This window comes from Tripterygium wilfordii, chromosome 9, assembly GCF_013401445.1.
Source record: "Tripterygium wilfordii isolate XIE 37 chromosome 9, ASM1340144v1, whole genome shotgun sequence".
In the NCBI taxonomy this organism is placed as follows: Eukaryota; Viridiplantae; Streptophyta; class Magnoliopsida; order Celastrales; family Celastraceae; genus Tripterygium; species Tripterygium wilfordii.
In genome coordinates, this window is record NC_052240.1 from 13,044,835 (window position 1) to 13,065,513 (window position 20,679).

The 20,679-nt window shown below is 38.9% G+C and overlaps 3 protein-coding genes and 1 pseudogene across 6 annotated transcripts; all 4 read left to right on the forward strand.

The window, feature by feature from the left end:
- Positions 1–288: 288 nt before the first annotated feature.
- LOC120006055 lies at positions 289–3,142 on the forward strand (annotated as a pseudogene).
- Positions 3,143–3,287: 145 nt separating this feature from the next.
- On the forward strand, positions 3,288–9,001 carry LOC120006353 (inter alpha-trypsin inhibitor, heavy chain 4-like). 2 transcript variants are annotated; one of them, XM_038856370.1, is made up of 13 exons: positions 3,288–4,068; positions 4,314–4,466; positions 4,610–4,822; positions 4,923–5,012; positions 5,181–5,297; positions 5,366–5,635; positions 5,769–5,925; positions 6,069–6,146; positions 6,424–6,524; positions 6,883–7,053; positions 7,447–7,521; positions 7,988–8,092; positions 8,361–9,001. In XM_038856370.1, the coding sequence occupies exons 1-13, from the start codon at positions 3,679–3,681 to the stop codon at positions 8,703–8,705; spliced, it is 2,265 nt and encodes a 754-aa protein (XP_038712298.1). In that variant the 5' UTR covers positions 3,288–3,678; the 3' UTR covers positions 8,706–9,001. The 2 variants fall into 2 exon arrangements, with proteins under 2 accessions (XP_038712298.1, XP_038712299.1); XM_038856371.1 differs by lacking the exon at positions 6,069–6,146.
- An 855-nt stretch (positions 9,002–9,856) lies between these two features.
- On the forward strand, positions 9,857–13,252 carry LOC120005528 (sm-like protein LSM1B). 2 transcript variants are annotated; one of them, XM_038855200.1, is made up of 6 exons: positions 9,906–10,033; positions 10,343–10,386; positions 11,402–11,470; positions 11,563–11,678; positions 11,773–11,835; positions 12,726–13,252. In XM_038855200.1, exons 2-6 carry the CDS (start codon positions 10,359–10,361, stop codon positions 12,801–12,803), a joined length of 354 nt encoding a protein of 117 aa, XP_038711128.1. In that variant the 5' UTR covers positions 9,906–10,033; positions 10,343–10,358; the 3' UTR covers positions 12,804–13,252. The 2 variants fall into 2 exon arrangements, with proteins under 2 accessions (XP_038711127.1, XP_038711128.1); XM_038855199.1 differs by lacking the exon at positions 10,343–10,386 and having other exon boundaries at positions 9,857–10,033.
- LOC120005527 (probable polygalacturonase) lies at positions 12,855–20,679 on the forward strand. Of its 2 annotated transcripts, none has more exons than XM_038855197.1 (6): positions 12,855–12,950; positions 13,715–14,623; positions 16,143–16,263; positions 17,583–17,831; positions 18,487–18,640; positions 19,968–20,679. In XM_038855197.1, the coding sequence occupies exons 2-6, from the start codon at positions 14,189–14,191 to the stop codon at positions 20,491–20,493; spliced, it is 1,485 nt and encodes a 494-aa protein (XP_038711125.1). In that variant the 5' UTR covers positions 12,855–12,950; positions 13,715–14,188; the 3' UTR covers positions 20,494–20,679. The 2 variants fall into 2 exon arrangements, with proteins under 2 accessions (XP_038711125.1, XP_038711126.1); XM_038855198.1 differs by lacking the exon at positions 12,855–12,950 and having other exon boundaries at positions 13,715–13,791; positions 13,895–14,623.

Genomic DNA, 20,679 nt, shown 5'->3' on the forward strand with positions numbered 1-20,679 from the left:
CTCTAATGAATTGCCCCAGAAAAAAAACACATTAAACAGATGGAAGCAGCAATTTAGAGGTCATTGAACGAGTGAGATTTCACTTACCGACTTGGAATAGCCGACCTTCCGGTGAGAAGATTGTGATGCGGCGATCATATCCTCCTCCACTTCCTCGACTCATATTTTGAGGTTCCGCGTGTCGTAGAGGCTAGAGGAATTTGATTTTCAAGAGCCAATGCTAGCGCCTGTGTGATTGTATATAACGAAGAAAGCTTCGTCTCCAAGGCAACAAATAGCAAGACGCTTATGACTTGTTTCTCTCGCGGAAAAAGGGTGAAAAAACGATTGGGCCTGAACATGGGCCTGTGTACTGTGCGGGGGTCAAGGTCGGCCCAAATACCTGAAGTTCTCTAGACTTGCACATTAGAGAAACGAAGAGGTCGAACCGTGTGAAAAACCTTTAGGCGGCCAATTACAGTACCGGCTTTCAAGTTATGGCGAGGTAGCGGAAAGTATTCTCCGGCCGTTGTTTAATGCTTCGAATTCAACCGAATTGGAACAAGCTCTGGAGATTCTCATAGAATCGTCCAGAAGCGCCTCAGGCCGCTCCAAGCTTGCTTTGAAGGATGTGCTTCCCCCAGTGCTTCGTCTATGTCAGTTTCTCTCATACCCTTCCGGTCGTCAATATCTCGTACTTTCTTTAAAGCTCCTCAGGAATCTCTGCGCGGGAGAGCCCCTCAATCAAAACTCCTTCATTGGACAAAAACGGACCCGTGATTGTTTCGAACGTTTTGAGATCGGTTAAAAAGGGTTCTGATCCCAATTCGGAGTCCGGTATCCTTCTCATGGGAGTGCAGGTTCTGGCGAATGTTTGTTTGGCTGGAGAAGAACATCAGAGGGCTATTTGGGATCGGTTATTTCCTGAAAAGTTGCTTATGCTTGCTACAGTCAGGAGTCGGGAGGTTTGTGACCCTTTGTGTATGGTTTTGTTTACTTGTATTGACGGGAACCCTAATCTAGTTGCAGAGATTTGGCCTATTGTGGCTGAAATTGTTCGAACTGCTTCTGCAGGTATGTTTGGATTTATTTACTTTATTTCAATATTTCCGTTGAATCCATACGCGCGGTTTGTGCTTTTTTTTAATTGAATACAAGTATCTTAAACTTAGATCAAAATCTCCACTTTGAATGAGAATACTTGCTAACCAAATTTCCCCAGTTTTTTATTTGCTTTGAAGAATAAGCTATTCATTTGGGTTGTTGTCTTACCAGTTGGTTTTGGAGAAGATTGGTTGAAGTTGCTTCTTTCAAGAATCTGTTTGGAATCAGTTCATCTCCCTGTAATGGTCAAGATATTATATGGGGTTGAAGGTACTAACTTGGAGGAGAGTCCCTTTTCATCAGAACAAGCTTTCCTTTTGAAAATTGTTTCAGAGATCTTGAGTGAGCGAATTAGGGAGATAAGTGTTCACCATGATTTTGCATTGTTTGTTCTTGAATTATTTAATAAAGCTGTTGGGGCTGTTGATTCTGTGCAGAGAGTTAAATCTGGGCTTCCAACAGACTCTCCTCTAATAGATGTTCTTGGATACTCACCATTTTGAGAGACATATGTGCCCAGGAAGATGCAGTCAACCACGGCCAGATACAGGCGGACTTAGTTGATAAGCTAGTCTCTGACGGACTTTTGACTCTACTTTTGTGTTTGCTCCATGCCCTTGAGCCTCCTGCAATAATCAGGAAAGCCATGAAACAGAGTGAGATGCTAGAAAAAACGAGTTCATGTCTCGGTATTCAATGTCTCTACTTCGGATTTCGGAGAGACATTGTTGCGGTGATCGGCAACTGTGCATATGGAAGGAGACATGTACAAGACGAAATCAGAGAAAAGAGCGCGATGCTTCTGATGTTACAACAGTGTGTTGCAAATGAGGAAAACCCCTTTCTGAGGGAGTGGGGCATTTGGTCTGTCCGAAATTTATTGGAAGGGAATGATGAAAACAAGCGAGTGGTAGCTGAATTGGAGGTTCTGGGGACTGTTGATGTACCAGAACTTGCTGAAACTGGTCTAAGAGTGGAGGTGGATCATAAAACTCGACGTGCAAAGCTTGTCAATGTATCTTGACTTTGTCCAGGGCAACTTGGAGCCTATTAATGCCGCAAACCCTGTCACTAATTATGCATGCATCTTGATCGATCACCAGCATTCTTTCGCGAGTTTCTTCATAAGTTCTACATTCTAGTTCTCAATACCGGGCACCACGGGAAATGAGGTAAGCTTAAGGCAAACCGCTGGGTTTTGCCCAATACTGACAGGAAGATAGCACAGATTGGAGGTGCCAAGCATTTTACAATTCACATTATTGTCAAATGGGTAGACTCACAGCTCCTAGCCACCCACATCTGAAAGTGTTCTATCGAAGCATCTCACCTAGGCATTTTGTAAATGGGGACTGGAACACTGGAGGAAGCTGTGACAAAACGACTCCTATGTCTGTGGGAAAGGAAGTATTACAAGATGAGTCTAGTGATTATAGTGCTTCCAGTCCTGTGAAGGGACAGACAGGGGTTGAGACGTTGAGCTCTTGGACATAACAGCTCTGTCACAGCTGAGAGATGAGGGGTACAAGATTGCTTGCATTGGTGTCCACATGGTGTTCCTGACACGTGGAATGAAATTCTCTATGCGGAATTTGTCATCCATCAATGCGGGAAAGATTGATTCTCATAGTGCTTCTAATTCTTGTTAAAAGTACTTGCGATCTGCAGCTTCGGTCAAGATTGCTACCTGAATACATATTTCTGCCACCAATTGAGAATAAACTGATGGTGGGCGACTTTCCTCAAAGTTTCACATTTCAGTTTTACGTCTTCACATGAATTTGTGCATAAAGTCCCAAAGTTACGGTTCACACGCCCTTCTATTCTAGCATCTGGGACTTCATATAAATATTGCAAGTCCGCAGTTGAAGGTGGAGTTTTCTGTAAAAAGAATGCTTGCCACATGCTCTCTTTGATGCAGGATATTATTGAACACAGGGTTGTGCATTGCTTGTTCTTCTTTGTACACAGCGCGTGATTTCATCACTTTTTATTTCCTTATTCTGCGCCTCTGTAGCCGTTCACGGCAAGGTGTTTAACAAGGCACCTGTTACGGTGATCTGATGTTGCCTTTTAACATATTTTACTTCAGTATTAGAAGTCCTCATCAGCAGATAAAAGCAAGTATCTTTCAAGCTAAACTCCCAACGGTCAAGTTCTTTAAAATAAAAAAGAACTAAATGCCAACGGTCATGTGCAAGTCCAAACTAATTAGGATTTAAATCCTAATTAATTATCTTTGCCACTCGACAGGCTGGCCCTTTTATGACCCACATAATCCAATTCACGCATCAAGCTTTAACGGTAACAACTATGAAGTGGTCCCACAGCACGTGTAGGACACCGATCATTGGGCAACGAGTCACCATCAATGAGCTGACTCAGTCCGATCGTATCCAAAAACATTAAAAAAATGTATGAAAAGAGCCGAACAGAATTTCGATGAGCAACAAGAAGAAACCTATTTCCTTAAGTGATTCTTCTCAAAAGTTGCTCCGCGTGTCGTTCCTTCTCTTTTTCAACGATCACTGAAATTATCGGCACAGGAGATCTGCTTTTGTTTATTATTATTTTGATTTTTCCTTTGATTAATCAATGGCGGAGGAGTTTGCGAAATCGGTGGAGGACGGGTTGAAGTTATTGAAGAGGATAAATATGGGCAAAGATAGTGCAGTGGCGGCTCCTAGGCCGCCACCGTCGATGGAGAAGTTGTCCGCGTCTCTTCTCCCGGCGTCTCCGATGGTTTATGCTGTGATATCGAATCCGGCCATTGTGGACAACCCGGACATACCTAGCTACCAGCCGCACGTGCACGGAAGGTGTGATCCTCCTGCGTTGATTCCTCTCCAGATGAACGGGATCGAACTGGAGGTTGATTGCTACTTGGACACCGCGTTTGTCAGGGTTAGCGGATCCTGGAGGGTCCATTGCATTATGGGCAGCCGGAGCTGTCCGTGCCGGATTGCCGTCCCTATGGGCGAGCAGGTATGCTTTGAATCAAAAATACTTTAGTTTGGAGTTTCTCTTTGGGGCTAATTTTGAATTTCTTAGTTTTTGATAGATTTAGAAAGTTTTAGTTAAAAAAAACAGTAAATACTTGAGCATCAAGTGTTGTAGGCTTCATATATCAATCATGAGTAACTCCAACATTAAATGATTTACTTTTTTTATGAATTAAAATTCACTTATTGACTTATTTCTGTTCTTAAGCACTATTATCTTGCTAACAGGGTTCAATTCTAGGTGTTGAGGTGGAAATTCCTCGAAAATCATATTCCACTCAATTAATTGCATGGGATGATAAAAAGGGCATGGAGAAGGAAGCTCCAGCTGAAGACGGGGGATTGCTGAAGCAGAATGTTTTTACCTTAACAATACCACAGGTAGTTAGCTACACCTTATTTTACATGTAACTCAAGTAAAGTTGTTACAGTAATGGCTTCGAAAGTAGTTTTGAACTGTTTGATGTTTCAAATTGTGTGTTTTGACAACTATAATTCTATCCTAGCCTTTGTTATTTTTCAAGGTTGACGGGGGTTCCAATCTTTCACTTAGATTGAGTTGGTCTCAGAAGCTTTCATATTCCGATGGACAGTTCTCTTTGAATGTTCCCTTCAATTTTCCTGACTATGTATCACCTGCTGTAAAGAAACTTGCAAAAAGGGAAAAGATACAGTTGAATGTTAATTTTGGCACAGGAACTGAGATATCATGCAAGATGAGTAGTCATCCTTTGAAGGTATGGTTTTGAATCTTTTTGATTCTCTTGGATGTTGGGAAACTTCATTTTAGTTTAGTAAGAAAATTAATTTGTTTTTGTTCTTTATAACTTTTTCCAGGAAGTAAGACGCCATGTAGGGAAATTTGGTTTCTCATTCGAAGCAGATGTTCTCAAATGGTCAAATACCGACTTTACTTTCACATATGATGTAAGTTCCAGTTCCATCTTTATGCCATAGTTATATAAGGAACACAAGATTGCTTATCAAATATTTTCAAAAGGCATGCACTGCTGTTGCATGATTTTTTTTTGAGAAGTACTTTAATGTAATTTTGTGCTGGATTTGTGTTATTCAAAATACTGAGAACTTAATCAGGTCTTGACAAGTCATATATTTGGCGGTGTTCTTTTGCAATCTCCACATGTTCAAGATGTTGATCAAAGGGAGATGTTCTGCGTGTATCTGTTTCCTGGAAATCAGTGGACTAAGAAGGTTAGTCCACTAGTTGCTGAGTTCTGATTTGTTTATTGTATCGATGCTTATCATATTTAATCTGATAGGTATTTAAAAAGGAAGTGATATATATTATCGATATAAGTGGAAGCATGAACGAAGAGCTGCTTGAGCATACAAAGAATGCACTATTTGCGGCCCTCTCTCAGCTGGATTCGGAAGATAGATTTAACATTATAGCTTTTAACGGAGAGACTTATCTATTTTCATCATCAATGGAGTCAGCTTCCAATAAAACGGTAGAAAATGCCATTCAGTGGGTTAACATGAACTTTATTGCAGGGGGCACTACCAATATAATGATTCCATTAAAGCAGGTATTTGTCTCGTATTGAGTTTATGGCTTAGGACAATTTAATATAAATCATTTTGGCGTACTCGGGATGCGCTTCAAATCGTCTGATGTCAACTTTGATTTCAACGTATCTAAAGATTGCAACTTTCTTATAGGCGATAGAGATGTTATCCGGTGGTCGTGGTTCAGTTCCTATCATATTTCTTGTTACTGATGGGACTGTTGAAGATGAACGGCAGATTTGTGATTTTGTGAAAAGTCAACTAACAAGTGAAGGATCAATAAATCCTCGTATACACACTTTTGGAGTAGGTATTGGCTTGATGTTCTGTGCCTTGAATGAACCCTTGTGTTGGGTGTTGACGGCATTTTCCTTTTATTATGACTGCCATCTTTGGGTGTTTCCAATATTTATAATTTACGTGGTGCCTGAGTTAACTTTTGAAACTTTGTAGGTACATACTGTAACCATTATTTCCTGCAAATGCTTGCAATGATTAGCCGGGGACGACATGATGCTGCTTATGATGTAGGTTAGTTAATTTTTATTTTGATCTTTAATTTCTTTCTGATTAGGTGGAACCCTACTAAGGTAGATGTAGGTCAATATGTTATGAACTACAAATTTTATAAAATAAGTAATCTTTCTGATTAGTTGGGACCTTACAAGTCCTACCCTTTGTTGTATAACATACTTGAACTACTCTTGTAGAAAGGTAATCTGCCTTTGAATTTTACGAATTTAGAGGTCTTTTTATAATTTATTTCATCTAGTTTAACGCTTTATTTTTCTCTGTTTTTTGTTATCAGAATCAATAGAGTTTCGAATGCAGAAGTTTTTTGCCAGCACATCATCAGCCATTGTTGGTGATATAGCCATTGACCTATTGGAAGACCTCAATGGCGTGGAGGTATGTTTGTTATGCCCTTCTCGACATTGAGCTACCTCCCAAGTGACTATACAGCACATCAATTATTTATAGTTTTATGATATAACAGTAAACGATCTATCACTGCCAGAGTCAGTTTTTTCGACTTATAAGGGAGAGATTTTATTGCATCCCAAAATCTTTTCATATCATTGAAAGCTGAAGTTTTGACCTCCCTATCTGATGTATTCTTTGCCTTCTATCATGCTAATGCAGGCTTAAATTTAATTGGCATATTATGTTGATAAGTTTTATCAAAACGATACCATTGAGTCTTATTTGTTAACTTATCCAATAACTTCCTTCGCTGGTTTTGGTTTTTATATGACATTTGTAACAGGTGTACCCTCCGCATATTCCAGACCTCTCATATGAGAGACCTTTAATTCTCTCTGGTAGATATCAAGGAAAATTTTCTGACTCCATTAAAGCTAAAGGTCTCCTAGCAGATTTAAGTGCTTTTGCTATAGACTTGAAGATAGAAAAGGCAAAGGAAATACCACTTGACAGGGTAAGCCGTCAGTTATGAATTATGATCCATTTTTCTCTTTCCATCTCTACAAGTTTTACTTGCTGTAACATACTAACTGCACTCGTTAATACTTATTCTAAGTATTTTTGACGCTGATGATCCTTATGTAGGAATCATTTACCCAAATGTTTTCCTACCTAGCTATTGCTTTGTCTCAACTGTTACATGCCACATTTCTCTCTTTTATTTTAACATGATGACGCCTTATACATATAAAACCTATTTTGCTTGCCAAGTACATTTTATCTTGTGTCAATTCAAATTTTACTGGAAATTTATTTACTTGCCTCATTGCCTGTTAAAAGTCTTCCTACTTCGCCAAGTATCTTGCTTTATTCCGCATTGTGCTATCATAACTTTCTATTTCTGCAGATATTTGCCAAGCAATATATAGATTTACTCACAGCTAAGGCCTGGCTCTCAGAAGACAAGAGACTTGAGGAGAAGGTAGGTTGCTGGGTGTTCACTTCTCTGTTTGGTTTCTTTCCCCTTGTCATTTTTGTAGATGTGTGAAAACGAAGTGCGCTTGAACAATAATCATATGAATGCCTTGACAAATATAAGGAACTAATCCTGAATAAGATGAATACTTCATAGAAAATTTATTTGGCTGTCTCTATATGCATGTTTATTTTCTTGGCTGGAGATTGACCTCTTTATTCCAAACTACATTTAAACCCTATGCCATGTCAGAGCTGGCCATCTGAAAATTCTGATAGATCTAGTTCTCCCCCGTTTCTTCATCCTCCAAAAGGTACTTTCTATTAGTTACAGGAATAAAGAAAATACAGAATTTGTTCCCAATACCAACTCCAGGTTTCCTTATTCTTGTAATGCAACAAGTTTGTAATGTATTTGATTGCCTGCAGCTTTCTACTTGAGAATATGAGATACTTATATATTTCATTATCAGGTTGCTAAGATGAGCATACAGACAGGCGTCGCTTCTGAGTACACCCGCATGATGCTACTCGAGACTGATGGAACAAAGGCCATGGAATTATCTGGGGTTAAAAAGGTATGCATCAGTATTGGAAGAGTGTTGCTGCTTTTCTTACATTAAAACTTTTGGGCATGACTGGAAATTCAATTAGATTAATAGCTAAATCAATAGTTACTAATTACTAGGCCACTGGAAAGTTTAGACTTTAAATTGGTATGGTTGCCTATGAGGTGGTTCCTTTTGTTTTTTTAATGTCTGGTTGGTATATTGGATTACAGTTAGCTTTCAGATCATTGCAAACAGAGAACGACCATAACAGCAGGTATTTGACTAATGTTAACAGGCATCACTTAAAAAAGATTCACTTGAAGAGAATAAAGGCCAGAGGGCAATATTGCTGCGAAGCCTCTCAATCGGGTTTGGCAACTTGACTGCAACAGTAGAAAATGTTCCTCCTGGATTTGAAGAGCCAAGATTGCCGGAGGCTGCTGAAATCTTCGTCAAGGCAGCTTCGAATTGTTGTAATAGTATGTGCAACCGCTGCTGTTGCATGTGCTGTATCCAATGTTGTTCCAAGATGAATGACCAGTGCGCAATAGCATTAACACAGCTCTGTGCTGCTCTAGCTTGTTTTGGTTGCTTTGAGTGCTGTTCAGCTATATGCTGTTCTGGAGGTGATGGAGATTGAAAAAACAAAACAAATTTATCATTGTGGTGGTCATACAGTATATAAAATGAATTAACAGTTGCTCATCCAGCCATGTGTTTTCTGACCCCTCCATTCTTTCCTTACTGGCTATATAGTGCTAAAAATGTTAGGGATACCAGTCATCTCAGCAATTCATCTTGTCCCTTGATTGATGTCAGTGTACATATCCACAAAAATTGATGATTGAATTAGAGAGTGACATGTCATGTAAATCACTAGAATGATTGGAATATCATTTACTGGATCCCTCTTTGTATAAAATATTGATTTGACTAGTTTCTAAAGTCCTTTTATGGTGGACTTAGCTGTGGGTTTAAAGGAAGTTTTTTGGGCCATAATAGTGCTTATATTTGCTGGATTTGGGCCCATGGACTATTTAAACTATCCTGAGTAGTTCATTCAATGGGCCTATGCCCCACCATTTGGAGCCACCTAACACCCTGGAAGCCCATAGTTAAGAATTGAATTCAGATCCATTATTATAAATATTAAACAATAATAAGAGGTCTGGTGTCAATGATTAAAAATTTGATCCAACGGTACAGAATGTTTCTCCCCCAATCAAGGATTTCCATTATTAATTTCCTTTTTTTTTTATGGTTCAAAAAGTCAAAAGGGGGTCTGTCCTATCCATCTACTTTGTTCGTCGCACGGTCCCAGTCCACAATAGAGAGAGAGTTGGCCAGCGCGACAGTGATAAAAGACTCCATCGTTTTTGTCAAGGGAGGTGTAAACCCAACTCGCTCAAAAATCTCTCCTAATTTGCTCTGATTTCGTTCTCTCTCATTTATCTTCAAAATTCAAGATTGGGGTTTCGTTTGGAGCTTGATTGATTGGAATAGAGAGGGTAAAAGAGTATTTTTCATCCCTCAATTGTTGGTTCGGTTTTATTTTTGTCCCTTAGCTTCTTTTTTTCCTTTTTTCGTCCCTCAACTATGAGAAAGTATCATGTTTGTCTCTCGAATAAATCCGACCATTGAAAAATCTTACGTGATATCATGTTATTCGTCAGATCAGGTTTTTCTCAATCTCAATCTCACTTGAAAGGAGGAAAATGATACTTTTCAATAGTTTAGGGACGTAAATGAAAGAAAAAAAACTTATGGATACCCCATAATTGAGGGACAAAAAATACCTTTTCGCCCAATAGAGAGAGATTTGAGGGGGTGGTTTAGTAGGAGGTGGTGTTGAGAGCTAATGCAATTGGTTTGGGTGGTATTTGGAGTAGCGAATAAGAGTGAACTCCATGTCGTCGGCTGGCCCAGAAGATATCTTCCTCTCCACTTCGCTTGCTAGCTATTTTGATGGTAATTTCTCTCTCCCTCTCCTTCTGAATGTATGTATATATGTGTGCAAATCCATATATGGACGTTGATACGGTTGATTTTTCCCAATTGTGTGTATTTTTTGGGTTTCGAGTATGATGTTAAATTATATATTAGATCCAATGAAGTTGTGCTTTTCCTATTTCTTAGGTCCATCTATAATCTATAGCAAGTTTGTGCTCTTGTCATTACTGAGATGCGAGTTTTGGTTGCTCCAAGTGCTGTAGCATGACAGTAAGTTTTTGAAGAACAAATTGTTGTTGTTAACTGTTGGATTGATATATTTTGTAGAAAAGAGGATTGATCGATGACAACATGGATTTACCTTCAGTATGGTAATACAACTTTGCAGCTATTTTTCTTCCCAAAGTATTGGCTCATGAATTTGAAGATCTAGAAACCTTTTGTTTGTTATATTTATGAAAAAAGGTAGAATTCGTTAATAACTCTCCAAGTGTTTTTCTAGATGGACCGTCTGTGGTTTTCTAAGTGTATTTGATTGGCACCCTTCTATAGTTCTATTGGGACCTTTCTTATATTTCTAGCTATGAACACTACCCGTCCAGCCCCTGTTAGATATTAAAGTGAACAAAACATGACAGTCACATGTTAGGGAAAGGGCTGTTGGATGTACTAAGGTAGACCAGGAAATCGAATGCAATCTGCTGAAAATTTCCATTAGAGGTGGTTTTACACAAGATAACCTCAAAGGCCATTTTGTTTTTGACAAGTTATATTGTTTTTTATCATACCAGATGGGAATTGGAACGTGTATTCCTTACTTAACCATCAGGCGGCACTCCTGATTGGTTAAGTAGCTATTGCACTAATGGTGTGCCACATCTGATGCTATGCAAGCTAGTTAAAACTGTGCTGTGCAAGCACACACTCTATTCATTCACTGCTCTACTAGAGAATATCACGGACTCCAATTGATGTCCCATATTATTGTACCCAGAACAGCACTGCATTGGGTCCATACTCCATACTCCATTGGGATGACCAATGACAACAATGATATAATGTTGGCATATGATCTAACATTCGGAGATTATGCCGGTTTTGTGTCTTTTTCCATTTCTGTCTGGTATGCAGGTCACAACGGGGGGCTTGTCTTCATATCCTACCACTTTCTTGTCTCACTCTGGGTATAATGACCCTTCCCCCCCTCAACACCATGTTTTGGTGTTTAACCAAATTTTCAGCATTTTTGCTTCCTGCCTACTTGTCATTTCCTTGGTGTTATTAGATGTAGTTTCTTTTCAATCGATGCCAGTGACATGTTAGTTAACATAAAAACAGTTGCCTGATTGATGATTTTTTTAACTAATTACCATTCATTGTTTGCAGAAAAGCTCCTTGTCTTGCTTCGAGATGGTAGAAAGCTCTTAGGATTGCTGAGGTCTTTTGATCAATTCGGTATTCTTTCATCAATGTTACATTTTCTTTTATACTACTTTTCCATTTCCTTAACAATATTCACTAATGAGAGCTTTTCCTCCCATGCTCAGCAAATGTTGTTCTTGAAGGTGCATGCGAACGAGTTATTGTTGGTGAGCTCTACTGTGGCATCCTCTTAGGCCTCTATGTAATCCGTGGGGAGAATGTTGTCTTGATTGGGGAGCTGGTATAATTCACCATTTTTGTTTTGTGGTTTGAGTTATCATTGTCCATTGATCACTTCTGAAAGGAAACAAATGATTTCTCTATTAACTATATAGGACCTGGATAAGGAAGAACTTCCTCCACACATGACTTGTGTGTCAGCTGGAGAGATTAAGAGGGTTAGTGCTATATGTGTTATCTCAGTTAATACTTGAACTCGGCATTTCAATGTACTGTGATTGTGTTTTAGTATTTTACTATGTTGAAACTAGGTTGAAGCCACAAAGAGATATCATGTATGAATGCCCACACCACATGATATAAATGGATTTTTTTTTATTGTTCGATCCCTTGTCCTCAGGCATGGTGGTGAGTAGCATGACCACCTGAACTAGAGGTGCTCCTCAGTATAGATAGATGTTAGATTCGTGCTAGATTGTTAGAGAATTTATTGATGCTTTGTCTTGATGCCCTTTTACTTGAGCAGGAATGTTTGCTTGGCCATAAATTTGAAATTTCTTTGTACTTTTGGCACCTATTGGTGTAATAGGTAAACCCTCATGCACAAGGCTCCCGGTCTCCCGTAGTGTTCGGGGTCGGGACATACATGATGTATTCAGACCTTAGTCCCTAAGCCCTAAAATCTTGGACCAACCTTTATGAAGCAATTGGACTTACCTCAATCCCATGAACCCTAAATCTTCGAATATGAAATCCTAGACCCTACCTCTTATACCAAAAGCTATTCAAAATGCCATCTTGGTGGCTAAACCAACCAATATTCCCTTACAAAACAACAGGATTCACCCTCCTCCAACTGTCTTGCCTGCGGCCATGCCCTGATGTTTTCTGCTGCCAGCCTTGCCTTGGCTTGCTGATTCAACAGATATTTGAAATCTTGTTGCAAAACCCTTCTACTTTGATGTAGCCTTTTTGACCTTGACTGTTGTTTTATGTGCACATTGTTTTTTGCTCTCGTGAATGATTGAATATTATAAGACCAATATAGAAAGGGATTGGTTGCTTGTATTGTCGTTGTTCTAAATAACTTTGTCCTCTGTCTTGTTAGGCTCAAAGGGCTGAAAAGGATGCTATGGTTCTGAAGGGCTCCATGAGAAAAAGAATGGAATTCTTGGAATTTGATTAATGATCTCCTTTTGTAATGTTACGGCTCTGCTGTGTCCGCCCAGTAATGATAGACTGGTGTAGGAGCTCAAGTTCTTGGTTTCTTCTTCTTGCCGGTGGAGCAACCTAGTAATGCAAGTGACGGTTCTGAAGACCTATTTTGATGAGAGTAAGTTGATTTTTAGGACTCTTCAAGGCCTGCAGAGAATGGTTTCATTATTTCTGTGGAATGAGGAGTAAGTTGATGCTTTGTGGCCTCCTGATTAGTCTCATTCCCCTCCCCTCGTCAGTATTTTCCCTTTCCATTGAACACAAGTTGAAATTTCTGTGGTTTGATGCTTTGTTCTGGTGCCTCATTTTGTAATGGCACTTCCCCTTTCTTTTCATTTTGTAATGTAATGTGGCTATTTAAAGCAATCCACATGACATTTTCCGTTTGAAGGTTAATAATGATTTTGCTCTTCAATCTGATTTCTATGAACCTGATCAAACCCAGGCCGAGATGAAGTTAGCTGCTGTTGGTAGATGGCCCAGCAGAATACGTCTTGAAAAGAAGGAGAGGAACCAGGGTGGCTCTACTAAGTTCTGCCGCTCGACCCTCAGTTCTGCTTAGAATGAACCCAATGCCCAACTTGGGCTCGAACTTACAGGGACCATTACATTATTGAGATTTTAATTCATTCTCACTATTACATGTTTTGTTTAAAATCAGCAAACAATAATACCTTGTTTTGGTTGTTACATACATACATATATATATATATATATATATATATATATATATTGGTTAGATTGTAACTCTCCACCAGTCACCTATCCAGCGTTGATCATCTTCCTTCACATTACCGTGAAAAAGACATTCCAGTTGAATTGCAATATTTGTTATTCTTTTATATTCCAAAGTTTATCAATAACGGCATATTTGTTTTGCAGGTTCATCAGGCGCTACTGCCAAAGATTAGTTCTTATCCAATTCAATACAACTTTTGTAATGAAATATTGATTGGGAGGTTGAATTAAATCCAGTTACTTATTGGATTTTATTTTTATTTTTACTGATAATGTTGCAGATTATTAATGGAAAACTGTGTGATTTTATTTTTATCTATACAGTCCGGCTCAAAAGGATAGATAGAGATTCTCCTGCGTTACCATTGAACTTCAAAACAAACCCTCTGTGTTACTCCATCACTGTCACGAACTTGAAATGCACGCCACCGGTTGATACTGAATCCACTCTTCTGTTACTGATCGCTAACGTCTCACCACACCCACAGACCCACTCCGTTTACTATACAGAGAGATCCAAATTGGTCACCAAATCCATGACCAAAACCAAACTCACCATTTTCTCATTGCTTTTGCTATTTAGATCCAACTGAGAGCATTAACTGTTCGTTCAAGGAAATGATGGTGGAGAACTTGCCGTTAGGAGGCCGGTTCCACCACCAAAGGCTGGACCTCAAGCGGTGGATCCCACAATTCCTCATATCTCACAAGACTCTCTTCACAGTTCTCTGGATCGCCGCCTTTGGTTCTGTATTTCTGTGGCAGCGGAATTCGGTGGGCGGATTGTCGCTCTTCTGGTGGGGGACACCGGCCAGGCCGATGCCACGCCTCCGCCCTGTCGCGTTTAATTTGACGGATTTTGGCGGCGTCGGGGATGGGGTCACTGTTAATACGGAAGCGTTCGAGAGGGCGATCTCGGCGATATCCAAGTTAGGGAAGAAAGGCGGTGGGCAGCTCAATGTGCCGCCGGGAAAGTGGCTTACGGCACCGTTTAATCTCACTAGTCATATGACTTTGTTTCTCGCTCAGGATGCAGTTATACTCGGAGTTCAGGTGCGTTCTGTTTTTCCTTTCCATCAAGCATTCTATGAATTTAGTTTTAGCATTTGAAATGTGAACTTGCATTAATCTTGATGGGGTGGATTGAGATTTTTAACTCATTTCCCATGGATTGAGTAGTCAGATTGTTGATATTTCACATTTATTTATCTCCTAACAAGTATTACATATATATTTGAGTCTGTTTTTCTTTGTCCATCAATTTCACTTTTATTAGGATTATTCAGCTGAGATTGCGTTCACCTTAGAATTTTACGTCTCTGATCTATTTTGAGTTAAGTTTTTGATGGTGATGTCCTGAATATCCAAAAATAAACACAATAAATTATGTGGTTTGGTGGGGGCAGGGAATCAAATTGAATCATTTATTTGAGCTAGATTCTTGTTGGAAGAAATTGTTAATCGTACCCCTTTTGGAAATCTGATTGTTCCTTCTCTGTATGAAGATAGTCTGCTTCAATGCTTTAAGTAGAATTGCTAGGCAAAGCATGAGTTAACAACTTAACATTCTAACCTAATTTGTTCCTCTATGGTATAATATATCTAATGATGACTTATTGAACTATTGATTGCTGCGTGAGTTATATGGAAAGTTCTATACAAAAGTGAAAGCACATGCGTCAAGATTGAGTGCATAGATTAGGCCAAAGCCAACAGGTGGAACATTCAGAATTTTGATTTGATTAGATTGTAAAACAACACATACAACTGTGATGAGTGGTTTTACAACAAATGTTATACTTCCCCCAACATTACATACAAAAGGTCCATCACCTCTATGTTAAAGTGTAGCAACTTTTCCACCAAGTCAAGGTTTCGCCCTTAAAAGGTAACTATCATGAACAATGCTCCTGCCGTGGAGGTGGGATCGTGGCTTGCATATTGGAGAGGCTGCTTCAAGGAATGAATACATGCCTTAGTTGCAGAGCAGGAACTTTGTCACTACCCCGAGGGTTCGCCTTATTGCTAAGAACTCAAACATAAGAAGGTTTGATAATTAAGATGCTGGTCAAGAATACATTAAAAAGAGAGGAGAGGGGATTGCAAAGATAGCTACAACAAAAGTATCAATTGAATTCCTGCAGATTCTCTTCTGAGTTACCGTTATAGGGTTTGCGATCAAAATGTTAGATGTATAATTGGTATAATTGCCTAGCATTATGACATTAATATTTTCTGAAGTTGATTAGATTTGGTTTGCCTCTTAACACTCTCACAGTCTATGAATCACTCTGGATATATGTCTTGTAAATAGAAAAGATCATCAAGACATTGCATAGAGAATGAGAAAACTTGTTTGTCTTTTATCCTAGCTTTTACTTTACCAAAGACATGGTTCAAATATCATTTTTCTTCACATTTATCAAGACTTAGTTACTTGCATTTCTAGCATAAATGCTTTCCTAAGTGCTCGTTATTTAGTGAATGTAGCAGCTGAATAATTTGATTTCCATCTCAAACTCTGAGGCCATTGCTTGCTTTCAATCTGTCTTCTGTGATATTGATTGAACAGGATGAGAAGTATTGGCCACTGATGCCACCATTGCCTTCATATGGGTATGGGAGAGAACATCCTGGACCTCGATATGGAAGTCTGATACATGGTCAAAATCTCAAAGATGTTGTAATAACAGGTGAATTAACCTTTATTTCCTCTGACTTCATTTTAATCCTCTTTTATACTCAAGATCTGTTGGTCTTGCACCAGCCACATAGTCCTAGCCCCATCAGCTATTAGTGTATTACTATTTTTCTCTACTCTAAACTTCAGTTTCAAGGTTCTTTTATTTATTTTTTATTATTATTACTTTTTTTTGAAATTTAACATGGTTTAAACTCAATTTGGTTATTTATGAGTGAGTTCGGAGCATAAATTAGTGCCATACTTCCTTTCTCTAATGTTCACAAAAGATTATTTTTCTCTCTCTCTTTAAATTAATTGTGGTTTTTTTTTTTTTTTTTGAGTACAAGTACAAACACAATATACGACACACCACCAGATCAAGCCTCTGAAAGTACAGGTGTCAACAGGCCCCACGCAGGAGGCACAAATCAAGCCCACGCAGGGGCAGACTATCAAGCCCACATAGGGGCAGACGAAGCCCACACACCTCCTTGTAAATATTCGGAGGAGGTGAGACTAGAACCCATGACCTCAGTCAGGGACATGCAAAGTCATTGCCACTCAACCAATGGCTCATTTGCAAATTAATTGTGGTTCAAACCTGCTATTAACTGTTATTCCTTAGAGTTTATAGTTGAACCTATTGTGGCCACATAATCCTTGTTAGTGCATAGTTTTATAACCACATAGCTTGTATTGCTTGCTAAAGCATACATTTATGGAGACGCAAGAGACATGTTAATTTTGGCAATTTCACAAAACACAACTACATTGTTATCCAAGACCTGAGGATGCCCCACTAGTGGAAATGGCCATTGATTGATGATAGTATTTAATCGTAGAATTTGCAGGTTTGGAAGTTTAATGTTGTTTATCTATTGGGTCTGAGGGCAAAAGAACATGTTTTTCTATTCTACGTCTTTTTTATCAAAGGCTGGAGTGTCCAGTTACTGCAATATCTGTGGCTTATTGCCTATGTCGCCATTGTCTTGCTTGATTAAGATGGTATACAATCAGAATTCATATCTGCGCTTGGAGGTGTCGTGATTTAATATTGACCATTTTACAACAATATATTTCTAATACAAACCCAATAATGATATACAACTAACTGATGGAACAATCATACTTGACATTGCTATTTCATTTGCTGTTAGCTTCAAAAATAGAATGATTTGGTTGTCTACCATGAACTCCCGATAAAGTGAATTAAACGGCAAGCTGGCCTTGCTTCGGCATGGATGTTTTCGGCATGAGCTATTAGTTCATATTTGATTTGTGTGCAATTTTGTTGTTGACTTATACTTTTATGTTGTTTCTGACCAACAGGGCATAATGGTACCATAAATGGACAGGGTCAATATTGGTGGAAAAAATATCGGCAAAAGCTTCTCAACCATACTAGGGGCCCACTTGTGCAGATAATGTGGTCAAGTGACATTTTGATCTCTAATATAACATTGCGTGATTCCCCATTTTGGACTCTCCACCCATATGACTGCAAGAATGTAACAATCAGGAATGTCACAATCCTGGCTCCTATATTTGAAGCTCCAAATACTGACGGAATTGATCCTGGTAATTATTTTCCGCAGAATTACTTATCGGGCTGTTGAATCAATGACTAATTGCAATTGATCTGACCCCCTTATTTCTTGCATTAATTATTATATAAGATCAACTGTAGGTTTATTCTAAATATGAACTCAACATTATGTCATTATGGGGTGGGACAAGGACTATAACTGTTAGAAAACCCATTAGTCGATATAATTTGTGACTTTTCACCGACGAATTGATTTGGTGGCTCCAAGACCTTGCCTTGTTCTCATCGGAGCTCAAAATAAGTAGACTTTTGTGCAGTAGCATGTTGTCTTTTTCAATGAGAAAATCCTTGTGTGTGAGCATGTGTGCTGCTTTTGTGTAATTTGTGCTGAACAACCTATGCGCTCATACCAATAGCCTGTATCCTTCATTCCTCTTTATTTTAGTTTTCTTAACTCATTAAAAAATTCTCCAACATTGCAACCTGTTAAATATCCTAAAACTGAAACTGTGATGGTGCATTAGGTGACTCAAACTCCAAAATTTTGGATACAATGTAACTTGGATACCTTGTTAACATCAACTGTGGTGTAACATTGGCTTTATATAGTAATTAATTTTATTCTTTTTTTTGAAGTTTTTTTGACCTATACCTTTCCATTCTAAATGCTATTAACTCGGTTATCAGATTCATGTGAGGATATGGTAATTGAGGATTGTTACATAAGTGTTGGGGATGATGGGATTGCAATAAAGAGTGGATGGGACCGGCATGGGATTTCATATGGACGACCTTCGATGAACATTCTCATCCGCAATCTTGTTGTTCGCTCGATGGTCAGGTGAAATTTTTTTGTATTCCTGTTTCAGATTTATTTGACCTTCACTGTGTGAATTTCCACATTATCCCATCAGCATCCAGGTAATTTATGGTCTCTTCTGAGAATGTCTCCCATCAGGTGTGCATACTTTCCTGTGGGAATGCTTGACTCATGCATATAGTGAATGTCCTAAAAGGATGGATGTAGGGTACTAGGGTGGATTAGAGTGTCTACCTACGGTCAGGTTGGTTAAGAGAAGCCATGGTTAAATATTTACCTTTTTCATTTCAATAAAAACTGGCATTTGTAGAATTTTAGTTTTTTCTGAGTTCCTGGAAATTAGAAGGCACAAATCTGCTTGCCTTTGAAGTGAGTTGATTTGTTGTCTTGTCAAAAACTCGTGTGACATATCATTTTATTTTATCTTAAAAGGTTTCATAGAATGAGGAAAAAGAGTTTGAGGGATTGTTACTCAATCTACCTGGGATGGCATGTGGAACTTCTGGTGTGTGAATGACTCTGGATGATGGTTCTTTTGTATTTAATGTGAATAGTAAAAAGAAATGTGTAGTGAATCTGTAGCTGTAATACACTAGTAAAATAGTAAAAACGTGCTTTCTTTTTTATGCAAAGCAGGCAAACATGTAGCCCAGTGATAGAGTTGCAGGAATGCTTCCACATATTTTTATAGGGGTAAGGTTTGCATGTCATTATTGTCTCCTACCCCGCCCACTGCGAGAGCCTTGTGAATGAGAATTGTTTACCTTTACCTTACCTTTTCTCATGTAATCCACATATTTTGTAGGGGGTAAGGTCTGCGTACATCCTTTATGTTCCCTACCCCGCCCACTGCGAGAGCCTTGTGAACAAGAGTTGTTTACCTTTACCTTACATTTCTCAATTCTCATGCAACTTGTTTGCATGGAACATCCAAGTCAGATTCATGATTCATCTATCATTGTATCCAGTTCATTCCTTTGGGACCTCTACCTAAGTTGTATGGGACACTGGCTAATTGAGCCTGATTGCCATTTTCCAAACATAAACCAATACTAAACTGTTTGAAGTGCTGTTATTATAGCTATGCCCTTTTCTTTTCTTTTCTTTTATTTCTCTATCATAGTTGCACGTGTAAATGTGGTAAATTTGTTAAACTTAGTGTTCAGGATGTCTTGTGATTAGAACAGAGCATGCTCATCATAATTTCACATTTTACACGTACAACCCCCTTAGGTTGACTTTGGGTATATCTTGTGAGGGCAGTGAAATTTGTTAAGAATGTCATAAGTACACTTCTTTATTTTTCACATACATACTAAGCTGCAAAATTTGATGAACTTTGCAACAGCGCTGGCGTATCAATTGGCAGTGAGATGTCTGGCGGAGTATCAAATGTTACCTTGGAGAATGTCCTTGTTTGGGGTTCAAGGCGTGCAGTCCGGATCAAAACTGCTCCTGGAAGGGGTGGATATGTCAGACATATAGTGTATCGAAATTTGACATTTGATAATGTGCGAGTAGGGATTGTCATAAAGACGGATTACAATGAGCACCCTGAAGACGGGTATGATCCGAAGGCTCTCCCAGTTCTTGAAGACTTCAGCTTCACTGGGATCCATGGTCAGGGAGTTCGTGTACCTGTGCGTATCCATGGAAGTGAAGAAATTCCGGTTAGGAATGTGACTTTCCGGGACATGTCGGTTGGAATCACCTACAAGAAGAAGCATATATTTCAGTGTGCCTTCATCCAAGGTCGTGTTATAGGTAGCATATTCCCTTCCCCATGTGATAATCTTGACCGGTATGATGAGCAAGAAAACCTTGTCAAGCGCTCTGCCTCCCAGAACATAACGGACATTGATTATGATTTTTGACAAGATGACAGGCTCTACCTTTTCCCTCTCTCCCTCCCTCTCAATATCCGTACTTTTAGAAGATTGATGTAATTTGTATGGGGTGAGGTGGAACATCTTTTTCATGAAATCTTTTTTGGATTTGTATATACAGAAAATTCTGCCATACGTTTTGAGGTTAGTAAAATGCAGAGTTTACGGTCCAAA

Coding starts and splice junctions, on each gene's coding strand:
- LOC120006353 (XM_038856370.1), top strand. CDS start 3,679: ATGGCGGAGGAGTTTGCGAAATCGGTGGAGGACGGGTTGAAGTTATTG. Junction 4,823..4,922: donor TGAGTAGTCATCCTTTGAAG/GTATGGTTTTGA, acceptor AACTTTTTCCAG/GAAGTAAGACGCCATGTAGG. Junction 5,636..5,768: donor TAATGATTCCATTAAAGCAG/GTATTTGTCTCG, acceptor ACTTTCTTATAG/GCGATAGAGATGTTATCCGG.
- LOC120005528 (XM_038855199.1), top strand. CDS start 9,973: ATGTCGTCGGCTGGCCCAGAAGATATCTTCCTCTCCACTTCGCTTGCT. Junction 10,034..11,401: donor GCTTGCTAGCTATTTTGATG/GTAATTTCTCTC, acceptor CATTGTTTGCAG/AAAAGCTCCTTGTCTTGCTT. Junction 11,679..11,772: donor TTGTCTTGATTGGGGAGCTG/GTATAATTCACC, acceptor TTAACTATATAG/GACCTGGATAAGGAAGAACT.
- LOC120005527 (XM_038855197.1), top strand. CDS start 14,189: ATGATGGTGGAGAACTTGCCGTTAGGAGGCCGGTTCCACCACCAAAGG. Junction 14,624..16,142: donor CAGTTATACTCGGAGTTCAG/GTGCGTTCTGTT, acceptor TTGATTGAACAG/GATGAGAAGTATTGGCCACT. Junction 16,264..17,582: donor CAAAGATGTTGTAATAACAG/GTGAATTAACCT, acceptor TCTGACCAACAG/GGCATAATGGTACCATAAAT.